The sequence below is a fragment of the Gordionus sp. m RMFG-2023 genome, chromosome 1 (genome assembly GCF_954871325.1).
Source record: "Gordionus sp. m RMFG-2023 chromosome 1, tfGorSpeb1-WG-v2, whole genome shotgun sequence".
Taxonomy (NCBI): Eukaryota; Metazoa; Nematomorpha; class Gordioida; order Chordodea; family Parachordodidae; genus Gordionus; species Gordionus sp. m RMFG-2023.
This window is the reverse complement of record NC_088775.1, coordinates 85792987-85812922: the sequence shown is the minus strand read 5'-3', so window position 1 is coordinate 85812922 and position 19936 is coordinate 85792987. Positions and strand designations below refer to the sequence as shown.

Below are 19936 nucleotides of genomic sequence, written 5' to 3'. Positions count from 1 at the left end.
AGATCTGACGGTAAACGTCCTGATGGGATCTCTCAAATCCCATGGAGGAGAGGCCAACTTTTGGTATGGGACTATTCCTGTATTGACCCCTTGGCCCCATCCAACCACGCCATCAACATCCTTGACCAGAAGGAACAACTTAAAATTTCTAAATACACAGAAATAATAAACGATCATTGCTTCATCCCAATCATATCAACCACTCTTGGCACCTTCGGCAAACTCGCCTTAGCATTTTTCAAAAAATTAGGATCACAAATCAGCAAACTCTCAAAAGAACCCCGAGAGGGTTTTTTTCTTCGTCAACGATTATCCATAGCGATTCACAAAGCTAATTATATCAGTTTCTATGGTAGCCTTCTAGCCAAAGAGCTATCATAGACAACGCTTACGTCCCTTTTTTATTTTTGTTTCCCTGCGTCACACCATCTCCGTTCTTTTTTTTAAAAGTATTATTATATATTTTTCAAACATTTTTAATTATACAAATATATTTTAAAATCCAATTGATATTTTTTTCCAATCAAAAAATATTGAAATGAATATTTTTGATAATTTTTCATATATTAAAAATTTATATATAAAATTTAATACCCCCTTGCCCTCAAGTGCTAGTGTCGAGAGATTATTTAGTAAAGCAAAGCTTATACTTTCTGATCGTCGCTGACTTGGAGATGATAATATTGAAATGATATTATTATTAAAATGCAACAAAATAAAATAAATATTTATTTATATTACTTATTTTTTTATAATCTAAACTAACTATATTTTTATATTTATAAATGTTGATTTTTATATATTATTTATTATACATTTACATTATAAGAAAAAAAAAATTTGTTTCATTTGTTTCTAAATTTTTTTTTATAAAAAGTAGCTTAAAAGTAGCTAAAGCTACTTTTGAAAAAAAGTAGCTAATAGCGCGCTACTTTTTTTGACAAATAGCGAAAGCGGTAGCGCGCTACTTTTTTTGACAAATAGCTATTACGGTAGCGCGCTACTTTTAAAAATAGCGTTTAACAACTCTGCACGCTTATAACGGGAGGTTAATAACCACTCTTAAAGCGGGAAAATGTATTAAGAGTTTGTTATATAAATACAATCCTTTACAAAAATGTAATGTTAATTTTTTTTAAATATATATTATATTAAATAATATAATATGAGTAAGTAATAAATATAGGAATTATCTCATTCTCATTACATTAATACATTAATGTAAAAATAAAAATTCCATTAGAGAATAATAATAAAAAATTGTTAATACATACATAATATACATCAATTATAAGTCATCATAATTATATGATAATAAAATTAATTTTATTTTTTACGAGTATTAATAAATATATTATTTTTTTAATTTAATGTATTTTTCGATTAAAGTATCTGGATCTAGATACAAAATGTGATATCATCTAGATAAAAGGCACCTGTATCTGTTATTCGATACTTTTAAAGATACAATTTGATACACTTTATTTAACACTTTCTTATATTAAGAATAAAAATATTTGAATGTAAAAATTCCTTTTATTTCGATTATGAGAAGTTAATTTTAAATAAACGTATATTAAAAAAAATATTATTACTAATATACACATATATAAATATTTTCAAATTTTTTTCCCCGATTTAAATCTATAGATATTATTCAGGATTGTGAAGGATATTTTTATCATTTAGAGGTATATATAAATCCTTGCTTAGCCATGACGCCCGTTAATTATTAGAAACAATATGACTGATATTTATTTTAAAAATAGTTTTATAGATATTCTGGTAACTTTTTAAAGAATAAGTTATAAGCTAAATGTAAAAAATTTTTTTAAAAAAATAAATGCTCGTTTTGAAAATTTGTTCGAAAGAACGATAAATATAAGGGCATTTAACATTTTTTTAAAATTATTTTATTATACGGTATTCGAATTGAATGAGAACAAAATAAATATTTTACGGTCGGGTTGGGACGAAAAATTTGGTAACAAAGATTTAAGAGAGAATACTGAATCTGATCAGACGATTCATTCATAATTGGAGTCGACCATTGAAAAATAGTTTCACAAAATGGCGGCTACTATAGCCAATAATGACGTTGACGACAGCAGACTTCGATATAATGTACAGGTTTATATTAATGGTATCCTTTATAAATATATTTTTTAAGTTTTAAAGGTAATAAATAGATAGAACCGGATAACCTAAAAAAAATTATCACGTGGACCAAATCTCTATATTGGCCCCAAAAAACAATGGCCGTCGCGTTGCCTCCTTATTGTCTTGGACATATGAAAAAAAAATTAATCAATCCCGTTTGGTTTTCTAACGCGTAGCAAGCAAGAATTTAGAACTGGTAACAACCAGAATTCATTTTAGATTTTTCAGGAACTGGTTCGAACTGACTACGCGGCAGTCCGGCAATTGAAATGGGCTGAGTCATACTAGGAAATAAAAACTAAGCAGGTTTTCTAAACCGGTTAAATTTTTTTTAAAAAAATGCCACGTTAACAGAAAAAAATGATTTTCCAAAAAAAAGTGGAATTTTGGCATAGGTTCTAAATGGAGCAAAAACAATAGTAGATGTCAGAGAAGTAAACTTCCGCATTTTAAATTGAGTTTTTTAAAAAAAAATTGCTATAAATGGAGGAAATATCATCATTGTTCCAAGAATTGGGAGCAACTCTTGGGAATATTGATGATATTTACTTATATTTTTAACGATTTTTTTTTAAAAAAAAACTTAAATTGTTTAAGTGTTCTTTAAAAATAAATCTTTAGGGATCAAAATCTGACTGGAAAAAATAAGAGATCGACATATATATATATATATATTGAGGAAAGTGGATAATTTTCTATTTCTTCCCCCACAGGAAATTTCCACCATTTTGAAATTGAAAAAGAAGAGAGAAAAAAACGTTTGATAAATATTATTTAATAAATTAATCAACTTTCAAAAAAAACAAATGATTTTCATTTCAGTTATAAAAAAAACAATAAATAATTCACTTTCCACTTTTTTCTTCCCACTTTTTATTTTATTAATGTTTTTTAATATTAATATATTATTATTCAAGTTAGAATACTGATAGATTTTGAAGCCAAAAAAAAATTGGTTTTTTAATGCTTATTTTTTTGGTTTTTAATGAGCACAAAACATTTTTTTTTTCGATTCCCGGAAAAGTGATCAAAAGTCGGTTCAACGTCCTGTGGTAGGAACAGCATTCCTAAGAGGCTTTTTTTATAAATTGAGGACAAGAGGCATCCCACTCCGCTGTCCACACCTTAAGTATCCGATATTTCCGGAATAGGATGGGGTGGATCGGCAAATTAATACGAGTGTTCAAAGCTGATATACTTTTTAAGATTTACCCGTTGACATTTGTATCTTCAAAAAATCTTCATTTTATTTAAAGAAGAGATTTTTTGATCAAATTTTACCTAAAAAATTCTTAAATATTTTATAAAGTAAATCTTCGTGTAATTTTGCTGTTAAACAACTCGAGAATGCAGATTTTTTTTAAAATGGCTAACTCAATATTTTAGCCAGAAAAATATTACCTATAAGCCTCCAGATTTCAAATGATAGGTGTTCAAACCTTTGTGCCATCTATGAGAAAAATATTCAGACAATTTTTCTGGGTAGGGTAAAATATAGTTAGCCGTTTTAAAAATCGGTTCAAAAATCAACCCGTTTAACAACACTGGTGATTTTCGTGCATAAAAAATCTTTTAGAAATCAAAATTTTTTTAAAAAATTTCTAACTTTGATTTGGTCGTATTGGGATAAACAAAATTAAAGATAGGAATCGTAATGTTATCTTGAAATTTGAATAAATTATTGTATAAAAATTTCTATGCTGAACTTAGAGGGAGTTGTAAGTAGGAATTTCTATACCTCAATTAAACTTTCGTCATACTTAAAACAAATGTGATATTTTACATGGAACTGGGATAATATAATGGAGCATTGCCCAGTTGAATCTATAAATGCTGTAACAAAAAAAGAAAGGATATTATGATTATAGGTTCGAAAAATTAAACGAAATATTTATAGTTCGTTGGAATTATAATACGGTGGTGACGAGGTATTCCAAGAAAATATTCTAAAATAAAAATTCCTCAACCAAATATGATTACTGCTTATAACAAACACATGGGTGGAGTTGATCTGTGTGATAATCCCATATCTACTATAGAATAAGAAGAGGAAAAAAAGGGGCAGTGGCCAATATTCACCAATTTTATCGATGTAGCTTTGACAAATTCGTGGTTGGAAATTCATGAAACGAGATGAAAAGAAGAGATTGCTTGCAATTAGGTAAAAAGTTACTACTTCCTTTGAACGCCAATAAAAATTGAAAAAAATTTAAGTACAGGGCACGCAAGCCAGTTTGCATTACAGAACGAAAACCCTACTGATTCATCTGGAAATTATTTATCCAAAATTATAGATGGAAAAAGACGTAGATGCAGATATTGCCATATTAACTCAAAATATATGTGCCAAACATTTCAAACACTTCATATTCATACTAAATGTTTCAAGGATTTTCATAATGTATAAACATTTTCTCGTTTTTATTATAAATTACAAAAAAAATTTGTTTTTTGAAATTTATGAAACCCCCAAAATTTTAATTTTATAAATATTTTCTTAAAATGAGCGACTAGACATAATGAAAAAATTTTAACAAAATATTGGTAAATGAAAATTTATATAATAGGAAAAATACAGTTTTTTAATAATAATATTCAAAATTCAACCATCATATTTTTCGCGGTTGAATCTGTTTAATTTAAATAAACCGGCCACCTTTAATTTTTCAGGAAATAAATATAAAAATGGACGAGGAAATAATATAACATAGACACGCGTATGCTACCAAATTAAAAAGCCGGGCCAAAAAAATATTTTTTTAAAAATACACTCGGAATAGGCTTTTAAAAATTATATCATTTACGAATTTTAAAATCCGGACCGGTCCATAAAATAATCATTTTTTGAAAATCCGGGCCGGTTATAAATAATTGTATCTCTGAAAGTCTAATGTTAATATATCTGCCGATCCGCATTAAAAAACAATATTATCTATTTTGTAAGAATATTTCAATGGGGCGCGAGCCCCACGATCCTTAGGCGCCTTATGGCGTATAACGTTTTCTACTTAGGTTCATCCTCATAACCAGGAAGTGTCATTTGAGGGAGCCAATAGTATTGGGGGACTTTTTTCTTTCAAAGGCCATTTAGAAACAAATTTGAAAGCCATTGGAGTGACTGGGCCCTCGGTGGTATTGGAACGATGCATTTCAACAAAATTACGCGTTCGATAAAAAATATAAATATTTTCCTTTCTTTCGGGCGTTCTGGGAAAACGCAGCTGGAACCAAGGCGCGAACGGTACCAAAATAAGTTACGCCTAGTGTTTTTAAAGAGCTGGATCAATATTTTAGCCACAAAATATTAAGCTACCTGGAGATCAGAAGGTGGCATCTAATAACGAAATCTCCAGGCTTCCCGTATTATTTTTGGCTAAAACACTAATTACGACCTAGAGGGTGCCATCTGATTTTCGGGGTTGATCTTCAAGGTCGAGTATATATATTTAAACTAAAAAAACAAAACGACTTCGCCATGAAGGCACCATTTTGACTTTAATGACGCGATTTGTCAACACTACGTCCAAAAAATTCTGTCTATCTGTGACATAAAAACTTAAAACATAACAAACATGAGAATATATATATAAAAATCGATATTTAATTTTCTAAACATTTTTTTTTTAATATTTAGAGGGAAAAAAAATCGTTTATATAATAAATAATATTCGAGTCTATATCTAAAAAAAATATTAAAAGTAATAATAATAATAATAATAAAGTAATAATGAAATAATTTTTTTTTCCTTCCCAAAAAAATGTGTTTTTTGGTGCGAAACAAAAAAAATGTAATATAAATAATTAAAATCCGGCCAAAAAAAAATTTTATATATTATATTTGAAAATTTGGATTGTATAAATATCGAAATCGTCAATTGTATTGTAATCAATTATTAATGAATTTTATTTTTATATATATAATATAAGTTTTTATATAATATATTTATTAGCTTTTTTATTTTTTGATATTCTTGTTTGTTACTGTTTCAAAAAATAAAAATAAAGGGACAAATTCGTTAAAAATATATTTTTTTAAAAATATTTTACTTCAAACAAAAAAAAGCAATATGATAATTGATAAGTGTGCTAGAATCATGGCTAAGAGTTTTTGGAGGTCTGGGGTGAGAAAGAGCCCTAAATCGAAGAAAATAGTATTGGTAAACGGCTCGAGCATATTTTTAAAAACGACTAACTAAATATTTTAGCCAGAAAGATATTGTCTAAACCTAGAGATTTCGTTAATAGATGTTTAAACCTTTGTGCCACCTATGAGCAAAATCTTAAGGCTTGTATAATAATTTTCTTAACAAAATATTGAGTTAGCCGTTTTTAAAATCGACTCAAAATAAGCCGTTTAACAACAGTAGAAGGAAAATTTAAAAAAAGTTCGCCGTATTTTTGTTTAGTACTGGTTCTATTCAAAAAAAAAATTAAGCTGTTCCAAGATTGGAACACCGGACAGACTAGTTAATAAATTTTATCGAACTGTTTTTTTCCTGGGGGATTTATCAACATAAATTGGCATTTTATATATTTATTACAAATAAGATAACTTATTTATATAGACTCCAAAACTCAATAAATCAAACAAGTTAGGATGGTATTATTTATATTTTTTTAAAAAATGAAAAGTTGGGGCCAGAACATCGTCCACTAAAATTCCCGGCATTCTCACAAGACCTGCAACGCCGGAATAAACTTTTGTTTTTTAAGATATAAAATTAATAAATTTTAAAAATTTAACACATAATTTCATAAAGAATTTTAAAATTATTCGATTTTTCTTAAAAAAATATATGGGAATATTTTTTATAAAATTGGGACATTTTTGTGAAGTGTCTTTATTGTCAGGAGTACTTTTATCCGGGCCTATTTGTCTAGGAATTTGCCAGTGATTCACTTTAGGTGTCATTAGTTATAGTGCGATCTCGTTGGGCGTTGGCTATTTCGTTATGCAAAACGCAAACAATTTATTTCAAATTGGCATCATGCAAATTGATCACAATTTTTAAACATCAACAAAAACGCAAACTGATTTGCTTTTTTTTCGAAAGGTCGCTAACTAAATGTTTTTTAAAAAAAATAAAATAATAAATTTTTCAAAGGTATCCAATTCTATAAATATAAGCAAAAAAATATTAATTTTCTAATTAAACGGTTTTTCATAACTTTTTTGAATATTTTTATAAAAATGAGAAAAATAAATACTTATTAAAATACAAGAATTTTTAAAATATTTTCTATTTTCTAAGTAACAAAAAAAAACAGCTGAAAGGCAAAAAATTAGTATAAAATAATTAGTAAAAAATATTTAAAAAAATTTTATATAAATAAAAATATCCCCTTAAGATGTTTTATAGTAATAATAATATTTATATCGTTTCAGTTATTCACGTTAACGTTAGAAATTTAAACTAATATTTTTTAGTTTCCTAATCTTAAGTGTATATGTCAAAATTTTGTTAAAAGTTGCTATTTTTTGAGTTAAAAACCGACTTTTCACATTTTTTTAGCACCAAAAAAGAAAACCAATACCTTATTTTATTATTAATATCAAACAATGCCACCGCTTTCATATTTTTGATATTTCATAATTTATTCTGGATGGGAGGAAAAGATATCTTAGCCAAAACTATCATGCAAGCCTAAAGATTTTACATAATGAAGGGGTAGAAAGATTTGGATAATTTCTCAGATTTTTATTTCATTCTAATAGTTATTTCTACCAACGGGACCCTAAGCCTTCCTCGGGCTATCATATATTTTAAAGATCTTAATTTTAAAAAAAACAATTCCCAAATTAATGGTGATCATGGATCCTCTACTCAAATCGCCGTGTTCTGTATCTTAATTTCCTCGGATCTCAATGAGAGCCTCTTTTTGCCTACACTCCCCACCCTCCCTATCTTATATGATTTTATATAGTTTTTTAACTTGATTTTCAGTCTATCGTTTCATTCAGCAAAAAATATATTGGATTAAAATTACTAAGAGTTTTTTTTCTTATCTATTTATAATTTTTTTAAAAATGGATGTAATTTTAAAAATAAATTAATCATCATGGGAATTTGATTTTTTGCATAAATTATTATAATATATATCAAGATATTTTATTACTATTTAATAAGATGTTATATGTAGATGTACGTGGCTAATAATTATTGATACATTTTTTAAGATGTAATCAATATGTAATATTAGTTCGATCTAATTGAACATTATTGAAAGAAGGATGAAAAGCAAACCAGTTTGCGTTTTTTGTTAATGTTTACAAATTATCATTATATCGCACGATACCATTTAAATGCATTGTTCGCGTTTTGCAAAACGAAACGCAAGCGCTTAATTAGGTCGTACTATAATAATATAATTTTATAATACAAATTAAGACTTTTCTTTAATTCGAACGGTGAACATGAATAACCTCCCTTTCCCCAACAAATAAAGATTATAATTGAAACCAAAATACCAGGGATTCAAAACCGAACCGTTAAACCGGTTATTTCACTAAACCAAAGCTGAACCTTTATAAATGCTTGTGAACCCGGTGTGAATTTTTTGATATTTTAACTCAGTTAAAAATGATTAACTATGAATTTTGACTGATAAAGCAGTAATTATATTTTAAATACTTTGGCCCTCATAAATTTTTTTTCTTTTATTTTTGATTTTTTTGGCTAACCCCACCATTCATAGTTAGCGTAAATTAGCGACGTATCAATATAAAATACGCTGCTGTATTTTTTGTATTCTCCGTCGCGTATTTTGTATAATTCGCTGCGAATTCGCGCTAACTGTGAATGCAGAGTGTAAATCATTTGAAAGTTATATTAATTAAAACTGTTATTTCTGTCCGGAGTGTGTTTCCAATTTATTGATGTTGGCATATATATATATGGTATTATATAATAAATAGATTTTCTATATTTTTTTTCCAGGCCAAAATTGGTAAGCGGAAAATAATTCCCCGGGAAAAAAAATTCCCAATAATAATTCTCCGAAATTGATTTATCTCAAAATTTTTAAATATATTATTTGAAGATTTTTGGGAATTTTTTTCTCCATTTTATTAATTTTGTAATTTTTAATATCTTAAAAAAACGGGGATTTTTTTTAAGGGGAATTATTTTCCTAGATTGAAAATTGTTTGGGATTGAAATTTATTTATTTTTATAATTTCGATAAATATAATTAAATTAATACAAATTAAAATGCCAAAAAAATTATAATTCTGGCTCAAAAATTTAAATAATGTCGCACACTTATATAATATTGGGATCTTTATCTTTAAAAATCATCCTTTATTTTTATATAATTATCTTTGAAAAAATATTAAAAAAATGAAAATTGTTAAAAATCAATTAAATTTCAATTAGGATAAAAAAATAAAGATTATTATATGAAGATAACTTTTTTGCAAAACGTTTTTTTTTAAAGCTAGCTATCTCTAAAGTTTTTATTCTTTCTGGCAAAAATTAAAATTCTTAATAGTTTTGTTAAAACGGCTCTAATAAAAAAAAATGGGGGGCTAGTTCAATATTTTAGCCAAAAGAAAAAAATTAGGTAAGGCCTGGAGATTTTGCACATAGATGGCAGAAGAAAGGTTTGGACATCTACTATAATGAAATCTCGAAGGGTGCGTAATTTTTTTTTTGGCTTAAGAAATCGAGCCGTTTAACAGCACTAATTAATAGGAATAACGAATTTTTCGTATTCGATTCGTGAGAACGAACTCGTAATTATACGAATAGTAAATTATTTGATTCGATTCAAAAAAATCGAATACGAATAATTAGTTATTCGATCCATATTCGTTTTTGAATTAGTTTAATATAATAATCAGCACCCTCAATTTTTTTATAGTCGTTTTAGCAGGCTAAATCTAGTTTTTTAGCTGAGAAATTATCATCGCAGCTCCGTGGGGGCGGGTGGGGTTGTTGAAAATATAAAGCCTCAATAAAGAAAGCGCGTAAATAAATTAATTGGCAACTCAATGCTTTTGGCAAACGTCTCATTTTGCCGTAACTCAGTTATATTTCTAAAATAAGAGCCGGGGGTTTATAAACCGAAATCCGGGCGGGTCTATAAATAAAAATCCGAGTCTGCTTAAAGGATTTAGCCTCTGCAAGTCTAATTTTCTAACAAAATCGTCTGATAAAATTAACCTCCTCGAGTACCGTCCACTTATTGCCTAAGCACGCCCTTATTTGATTTACCTATATTTTTAACCCAGACCCCTAATAGCCATGAGTCTTCACACAAAAAAAATTTTTTAAGCGGGATTATGCGGGGCAAAAATAATAAGTTATTATTTTTTTAAAAAATAAATAAACAGGGTCGTGCCGAAAAGATCTCACAGATCTTTGATAGGTTTACTGATCATGAGAAGTGGATTGATACCCTATTACGTCACCTGGATCCAATATTATAGCCATTTTTTTTTATATTCAAATATAAGCTTTAGAGATCGCAGTAGAGAAATAGCAACGACGTTCCTTTCTTAGCTTTATTAAATATATAAGAATTCTGACTATACAAATTTAACTGTATAATTATATATATATATATATATAAATTTCCTGCGCTATTAAGCAAGCAGTGGGGAGGGACGAAAATTGTTAAAGTTTCTGTATAATCCTTATTTTCAACTTTTTCTTTTAAAATCTAGAAATATGCAACATATGGGTGCACCCCTCCATTTACACTTGGAGGAATGACGCAAAAAATTATAAAATGGGAGTGGGGAAGGATGAATTTGAAGTATTTTAGGGTCAAGATGGAAAAGGAGAACGTTTTATTTATTTAAAAATATATTCTTTACTACAAAATTGCAATCATATTTATAAAAGGTATATTAAAATAATATAAAAAATTGAATAAAGAAGAGCCAATCCAACGAATCAAATAATTTTTAAACTAATAAGCTGGCGTAAATTTTTTACGGTATTAACTTGCTCATTCCAGACCTCTATTACATACCTCCGATAATAACTTGAATAACATGTATTTAATGGAAAGATAAAAAAAATATTGGTTAGAAAGAAAAATGTACAAAAAGATGAGTTATTAAAATGCATAATGCATAAGAAGTACCAGTATTTAAAATGCATAACGCATTTCAAATATGATTTGTTTATTTATATAAGATGACATTTTGACTCTATAACTCGAAATAATGGTAATTAGAATTCATAATACCCCGGACTCAAATACCCCTAGAAATTTCTAAAATAAATTAATTAATCAAATAGATCGGGGTATTTTTGCCAGGCATTCTCACTAAAAACATTTATTTAAAATTCCAACTGTAAAATAAAATAATTAATTTTTCTTTAAATGCGCGGGAAAATGAGTTGGCATAACGTCTAGCATGAAATTCGATCCTCAAATTTGTAAAAATATAGGAGTATTATTATTTTACAAATTTACATTTTTTTTATAGTACATATACATATCATATTAAAGAACAAATCATCCTAAAATATTACAAGATGGTGTTTAAAAAAAAGGAAATGATACTTGTATTGTTGTGTGTATTTAAAATATCATCTTTCAACTCATTTTTATATAGTAATTATAATAAATAACATTAAATTTTGTTAATATAAAAATGTATCTTTTATGAGTTTGAATAAGGTGATGATTGAGGGGAGGGGGAATTAAGGTCTATTCAAAAACGAACCCTAATCAAATCATTAACTATTAGTACCCGAACGAATAATCCGTTTTGAACCTAACTTGGGATTAGAGTTTATATTAAGATTTTTCGCCAAAGCCTCGAAAATGTCGTTGATACATGTCCCAAACACTTAGTGGCATCTATGATCAATATCTCCATGGTTTGCGCAATATTTTTGGGGCTAAAATATTGGGATAATCGTTTTTATTAAAAAAAATCGGACCGTTTTAACAACACTAATCGGGATATTAAGAAAAGGAAGGAGGATAAGATAAATTAATAATATTGAAAATGGTAGGAATATTCAAGTTTACTTTCTATTGACCAAGAGTTTTTTTTTCAAGCGAATTTTATAAAATGGAAATCGTTTCAAGTATGTGCATTTTATTTATTTATTTTTGCTCGTAGATTTTAGGCAATTTAGCCACGAATTTTTTCTTATTAATTTATAAGGGAAATATTGAATATATAACTTATGGCATCAATGATGTATATATATACATGCTAATAGATTGGATATTCATTCATTAAATGCATTTTAAAGTGTCCATTATATAGGAGTCAGCTGTACAGCCATTTTAGTTTGCACGATTAAATGCATTAATGTCAATTCATATAATAATAAAGAAAGACAGCTAGTCGTAGCGCAATCGACAAGATGACGCTAAAACTGACTCCTATGTATGGACACCATTTTAATTAACCAGTCGCCAATCTAGTAGTGTATATATATACATCATTGATTGGGATATATGGAAATAGATCGGGATTCGGTTGACTGAGCGCCATTATTGAATTTTAAAAAAATCTGATTCGGCTGGAGGTGCATTTCTAGCAAGTATCGAATACTATAAATTTTTTAGTCAATTTTTATGTATTTTTTTAGAAAAATTATTATTAAAAGTTGATAATAAAAAAAAATACTTCTCCATTGTCGGAATACATTTCCGGTCAAATCAGATTTTTCTAATCTAAATTGTACCCTAAGTAAATGAATATAAAATTGAGAGATTATTCTTTATCTTCCCAATAAGATGAGTAGCTTTAAAGGTTTATGGCAAAAATTGCCCTAAATTTCCAGGGATAGACTCTATATACATGTTAATCCGATAAAAAAATCATATTTCAATTTTAAAGAATAATGGCGACGCTAAAATGATATTAGTTTTTTTTGTTTTAAAATGCAGATTTTTAAGATTAAATGAATTCTTTCAATCCTTCATTTGCATCATTACATTGTGGTGATCTGCAATAATTTATTTTTTGAAAATATACTCCTGAAAAACTTTTAAAAATGGAGATAGAACATTATAATACTAATCCAAAGATAAGTCATAGCTCAGGGTAATTAGCAATTTATAAAACCTCATTATTTACGGCATGCGTTTTTTTTTCTAAACATATTGGAAGAACTTGTTTTTTGCTGAAATTTATTCTATCATCTAAACCAATATTCTTGAAAATTTCCGACAAATTTATAGGAAACTCTTGAGCCACACCAAAATTAGTGATATGATTGCTCCGAAATTTATAGGTTTACTCTATCAAAGATCTGCAAGGCCCGATCTGACCTGTTAGAATTTCTTACGTAAATTTTCCGGCTTTAGAACACAGCTCGTTAAAAAATTTTTGTACGAATTTTTGGGACCATCATATTCATAATGTCTGTATCTAATTTTTTTTACACAATGTCAATTAATGCTCGTTCTTATATCCCTAATTTATGAGTATCCGTTAGTTTAGAACCGGAAATGGAATATCCGAAACCGAACTAGAATTGTTAATTAAAATTTATAGGAACCAGAACCATTTAAAAATTTCGAGGAATTGAACGAATTTAAACAATATTACTATTATTAGATGGATCTACGATTGGTTGTCTAATTCCTTTGCCATATTATTTTTTTAAATTCCCTCGAATTTCAACGATGATCTTGTGTCATATTATCACCTTTCTCAGCTTCGTAATCGACGCCGCTGGTTTAAGGTGTATTTATATAAATATCCCACAGAATCAGGAAAACATGTAATTCTATTTTTTTTTCATTGATTAAGGAGGGTGGATTTCCTGGTTTTGAAATTTATTGTTTAATTAGAGAAGGGTTTGTTTAAAAGATCTTATCGTACATATTTCTGATTAGAGGTAGGGGGGAATAATCTTTAACCCCCATAGTGTCTGATGTCCATGTCTACTTTGTATTGTTCTTTAACATTATATTTTTTTTATTCCTCGCTTGCCACGCATATGGGCAATCAAAAACAAATACCGCACCCTTTAAGCCCTATGTACTTTTGGTTCTTTTGTCCGTGTCGGTGATTGGCTGCAAATATATTAAATGTGTCTCAAACAATATCATTTTTTTAAAAAAAATTGTCCAATCTTTCATATCGTTTGAATTTAAATAGTCATCAGGAGCGCGTACTTATAATGACTTTCTGAGAAAAAAAACTTCAAACTGACGATCATTTCATCAAAATATTTTTAGCTTCGTTGAATATTAGGATGGCCCGCCATTCTGTTTTCTCATATATATTTGTTTTATATGGTAAACCTAAATGTTCTGGAAACCTCAAAAAAAAAATCAAAGCGCTAGCGGACTTATATTTATCGATTTAATATTTGCAATTAAAAAAAACACATGAAGACCGACTAATTTTTATTATAAATTTTTTAATTTATAATGGTTGGTAAAATATAATAAATAACTAAGTAAAAAAAAATAAATAAATCTTTTAAAATAAAAGCGAAACATAACATTAAATATGTGTCAAAATTAATTAAGTCAAAAAAAAAATCATTTTCTTTCACTATCATCATAAAAAATATTTATTATAAACCAAAAATTAAAAAAGGAAATAGGTTTTTAAAAGAAAAAAAAATGACATCTTTTTGAAAAAAATAAATAAATAGATTTTTATGGTTTTAGATATATAAAATAATTCATCATTTTTCCAAGACTCGTGGAAAAAAAATTTAACATTAAAAAGATCACATTCTTTGTAGATAAAAATCTAATGATTTGGGGGGGGGTGGGGAGGAAGAAATAGTGTTGTTAAATAGGTTGTATTGAGCCTTTTTTAAAAAAGGTTAAACTGGATATTTTAGCCTGAAAAATATTTCGCATACCTGATGACTTTACTCATAGATGGCACAAATGTTTGGAAATCTATTAGCCAAATCTCGAGGCTTATGCAATATTTCTCTGGCTAAAATATTGAAGCAGCCGTTTTTTTTGAATAATTGTCTATGATTTTTGGATTTAGAAAACCTTTCTAGATCACTTCATTTGTTGCGTTTAAAAAAAAAATTAAAGATACTTTTTTACTAGGCGTTCACGGTTAGCTAAAATAACATATAAATATAATAATTTTACATTAATTTTTGTATACTTCGACGCGAATTCACGTTAACTGTAAACGCGAGTTAGGCGCGTAAACGCCCTCCCCCATCGCAAATTTGTCTGTTCTAGTAAATATATCATAAATTTAATGTTATTAAACGGCTCGATTTTTAAAAATGACTAAACTCAAAAAATAGTTATCCAAGCCATTTCTGCCAGCTATGAGCAAAATCTCTAGACTCGCATAATTAGTAAAAATACATAGACTATAGTTGAATTTAGCCGTTTAAGTCAATTTTTTAACCGGACAAAAAAATGTGCAAGACCATTTTAAAAGACACTAATATTAATATTAAAACACAAAAAAATGTGCAAGACCATTTTAAAAGACACTAATATTAATATTAAAACACCTTACCTCCTCACTCAGTTAGCACGAATTGGGAGATATTTTTACATACCTCGCCGCTAATTCGCACTAACTGTGTGAGGAAATAAGTAGTTTTATCCGACACGCGCCTATAGATTGAGCCAATTTTAGTCATTATCCTACTATACTAAAAGACCTTCAATAAAATTTATTTGGTATCCCATCCTCCCCAATTTTGTTTGATAAATTAAGATTATCTTTTTTACTCCTTAACTAAACCACAAGATTTTCACAAAATGGTTTCTAGGGAATTAAATTTATTAAGAGGAAAATGCTCATATTGAATTGTAGCAGTGTTTTAAACAAAAAAATGGGAGAAAAGAACCAGGGGCAGGCGACGCATGCGCGATAGTCTTAAGTAAATAAATATAAAAAATTGGGCGTTTCATTTATTTTGGGACCTGTTACATGTTTATAATTTAATATTATTATTTTTTTTTTGGTAATTTTTAATTTTCATAATTTTATTTTTTAAAGTTCAGAAATAATTTGCAAATACGTAATTTATACACAATTGAAAATAATCATTTTTTAAAGAAAAAAAAATGATGTTAAATTTGTTTATTTCCTAACGCGATAAACACAAAATGATTTGTATTTTCAAAAAATCGTGACGATTAGATTTTACGACTCAAGTCGCGCGCGATCGTTAACTAAAAATGCGATTATTTTGTATTTATCGCGACTAAATCGCGATCGCGCCACTATGAATTTAAAGGTAGACAAGATTATGCAGAATATCGAATATTGTTAATTTCTTGTATATATAGGGCTCAGTGATGGATGGTGACGTAAATATATTGAAGATTTTGTAAAAGATTGGTGGATGAGGTGGGGGGGGGGGGTCTTATTACCAATTTATGATTGACCTAAGGATAAAGAAAGTTTTGTTTAACAATTTTATAATTCACAGAAAAATTATTATAAGTTTTTGCCAATCTCACAATATAAAAAAAGGAATTCAAGATTATGAAGTTAAAAGCAATGTTTTTCATATTTTTTGTTTCAAAGATGGTTGTAATTTTTTTTTTTTAAAACAACATTGTACCAAAACAAGAACACAAGGAAAATACACATTTTTATATTAAGTATAAAATATATAATTTTTGCAAACTTAAAGAGCAAAAAAAGTCGATGGTTAATGGCACACACAAGCACAGATGTTAAGTAAAATATAATTTTCATCTCATAATTTTTCATCTTTTTTTTTATCTCATTCCAAAAATCTTTTTAAATTGAAAAATTATAATATGAGCATCATTTAAAATTGTTAGTTGCTTTTGATAACAAAAAGAAGATCTGGTTAATAGGATGATTGTTGTTAATTTATTAAAGTATATATATTTATTTATAGGATATTTAAATGTTCATAAATTTTATCCCTTCGTTCGAACGTTCCAGAATGAGAAAATGATTTATACAAATCTACGCAAATTAACGGGAAATATTGACAAATGATTTTAAAATGGATAATATTGAATAATATTTTTTTAATAATTCAAGTCATAAAAATGGATATGTTTAAAAAATATTATTACTCGAAAAGCAGAAGAAAAATATTTATATGTGAAGAATTATTTGTACAATCTTCTAATATCCTTTATTTATATTGGATCTCCTGATTTCGCTTACACTGCATAAACAGAGTTGGGGAGGGGGGCTTTAATAGGTTTATGACAATATTAGAGGAGGGCATAGGGTAAAAAGGCTAATTATGCAAATTGGCCAATGGTTGCATAACAAAGTTTATAATTTTTTGCAGCTGGAAGTTGAAGTGAGGTAAAGAGTGTGCTCAAAAAAAACTGACGTACTTATAAACTTGTTGGAAAATTTTCTGCTACTCATGGTCGATAATATGAAAATAAAATCAACCTTTAAATATTTACTTATAATTTCCACTTTACACAGCTATATGGAACCAGGTCTTAGGTTTATAAAATTTTTACAAAGACAGGGGTATGACAGGATACCCTTCAGGACACGGCAGGGTGCAAGTCAAATTTTTAGATTTTAGGACACCAAATTATGGGTAGGAGCCCTATAATGATTGTTGTTTTGGATAAGGGGTTTGGCCACAATATTTTAAATATTTTTGGCGTTACGCCTCTGCCCATTGCCATGTAACGTGAGCAGTCGACTTCGCAAGACTGAATAATGAATATATTACACAAAACAAAAAATAGTTTACGAATATATAATATCCTTCTCCGATTTGTAAACGTCCTGATGAAGAGACGAATGATTAAGGTGCCTAGAAACTGGAGTTCCTCCAGTTGCGTGGGCAGAATTTCCCGTTTCCGGTAAATAATAAGAATTATTGTTATGGTTATTATATCGAAATTGTTGAGAACTACATGAATTTAGGTCGATGTCGTTATCGTGTTTGTTAGTTTCTAGGTGATATAAGGTATTGTTATTGAGATTTCCTGACGACGAATTATGGTGAGATATAGAAGAATTAGGAGCTTTGGGGGATACGACGTGGTTTATGACGGTGTCTACGCCTTTCATAAGAGAAGGGGATACCTTATTTTCGATTTCTATGTGAGGCATTATGGTGGCTACTATCCGGGATCCCGAATTGGGAGCCAGCTTATAATTGGAATAACTATTATTGTAAGTCGAATCACTATTTGTTGAACATAGTACGAGGCTATTATCACCTTGTTTAGAAATTAATATTTGGTTGGATGGATTGTTCTTAAATGAATCATTGTTTACCCTGTTAATATTACTTCCCGTTCTATCGGATGATAATTGGGGGTGGGGATGAAAAGTCGCGATTTTTTTTTCGATAGCGGGAAACGATTCTGGATCATACAAACCTGGTATTTGATGCGCGATTTGGGATTTCTTGTTAATATTGTTACCAATACCGACATGTTCGTATTTTTCCACGAGTAACCCGCTGGCGGAAGAGGAAATGGGATTATTAGAGAATGTATGGGGAGATAATTTATCGTTATCGTTGATGAATAGCGGGTCGCGATTTACGTGGCCCGAATCAATAGGTGACGGGCCGCGATGATGGTGTCGGTGAGGAATTGCCATCTCAACCGTTTTAACATTTTGTTCAAACTTTTTTTTTAAAAAAAAGAAACAAAAATAAAATTATAATAATTTTGATTTATATTTGATATATTATAATCATAAATAACTTCTTTTTTTTTTAATAATGATATTTAGATTAATCAAATATTTAACGGCATTTAACAAAACAAAAAATTTTAATATAATTAATTATTCATTTATCTTTATTTAATTATCAAAACGGTATGAAACATCAAAAAAAAAATTAGAAATAAATATTTATATTTAATTTGATAAAATTAGAAATAAAAAAAAATAAATTATAAAATATTTTTAAAAAAAAATTAAAAATAAATAAATATTTAAACGTGTCTACCAAACAAAGAATTTTATCATTTTAAACATTCATTAATGCGATAAAAAGACACTCTATCAAAATTTATAAGTCATATATTTATATTTCATTTTTTTTTACTTTTCTTTTAAAAATTAATTATTTTTTCGTTTATCTTCTCTTTTTTTTAAAACAAATTACTAAATTATCACTTTTAAATATACATTTAAAATTATTATATCAATCATTTTATAATGGGGGATTCTTATCAAAAAAAACATATGATTTAATTTTTTTTTTATAGATTTATTTTAAAAAAATTCAAAAATATCAAAGATATACAAAAAACAAAATGTTTAAAATTTTTAATTTTGTAAAAGTCGTTAAAAAATATTTTTAAGTAAATAAAAATTTTAATGTTTAAAAGTTAATAATAAAACAATAAATTTTATTTTTTAAAAAAAAAAAAATTTTTTTTATTGGTAGTTATAATTTTATTTTCTTTTTTTTTATTACCCTATGCGCCATGAAGTAATAATCATTTACAAATCATCATATTAATAATAAATAAAATTATTATGAGACAATTATTCAAAGCCGCCATTTTTGATCGGTCAAAAAAAATACTAAAATTAAATGATTAAGATATTTATGATTATTTTTTAAAAATTTTGATTGATTGAAAATAATATTTATAAAATAATAATTATATTTTGTATAATATTTTTTAATAATAGTATATTTTTATTAATAAATAAATAAGAAAAGTATAATTTTTATTTTTGACTTTTATGTTTTTGACGAATTATGTAAATATAATTTTGGTAAAAAGCGGCAAAGATTTAAAAATTATAATATTTTTTAAAAAAATTTGCAAAAATTATAATTTCTTATTAAATTCATAAAATTTAGTAACAAACAAAAAAAAACAAAATGTTTTCTTCAAAAAAATTTTGAAAATG

The 19936-nt window shown here is 27.5% G+C and overlaps 1 protein-coding gene across 3 annotated transcripts in view; it reads right to left on the bottom strand.

Moving 5' to 3' along the window:
- Positions 1-19517, bottom strand: part of LOC135931035 (GATA zinc finger domain-containing protein 14-like) — a 44827-nt gene extending 25310 nt beyond the window's left edge. For 2 of the 3 annotated variants that reach the window (XM_065467898.1, XM_065467896.1), the window contains exons 1-2: positions 19491-19517; positions 17799-18688 (exon numbers count right to left, since the gene is read on the bottom strand). In XM_065467898.1, the coding sequence (XP_065323970.1) occupies positions 17799-18688; positions 19491-19502 (902 nt within the window). In that variant the 5' untranslated portion in view covers positions 19503-19517. Of the gene's footprint in view, positions 1-17798; positions 18689-19115; positions 19216-19490 lie in introns of those variants that run through there. The other variant, XM_065467897.1, reaches the window with a different exon arrangement.
- Positions 19518-19936: the final 419 nt, after the last annotated feature.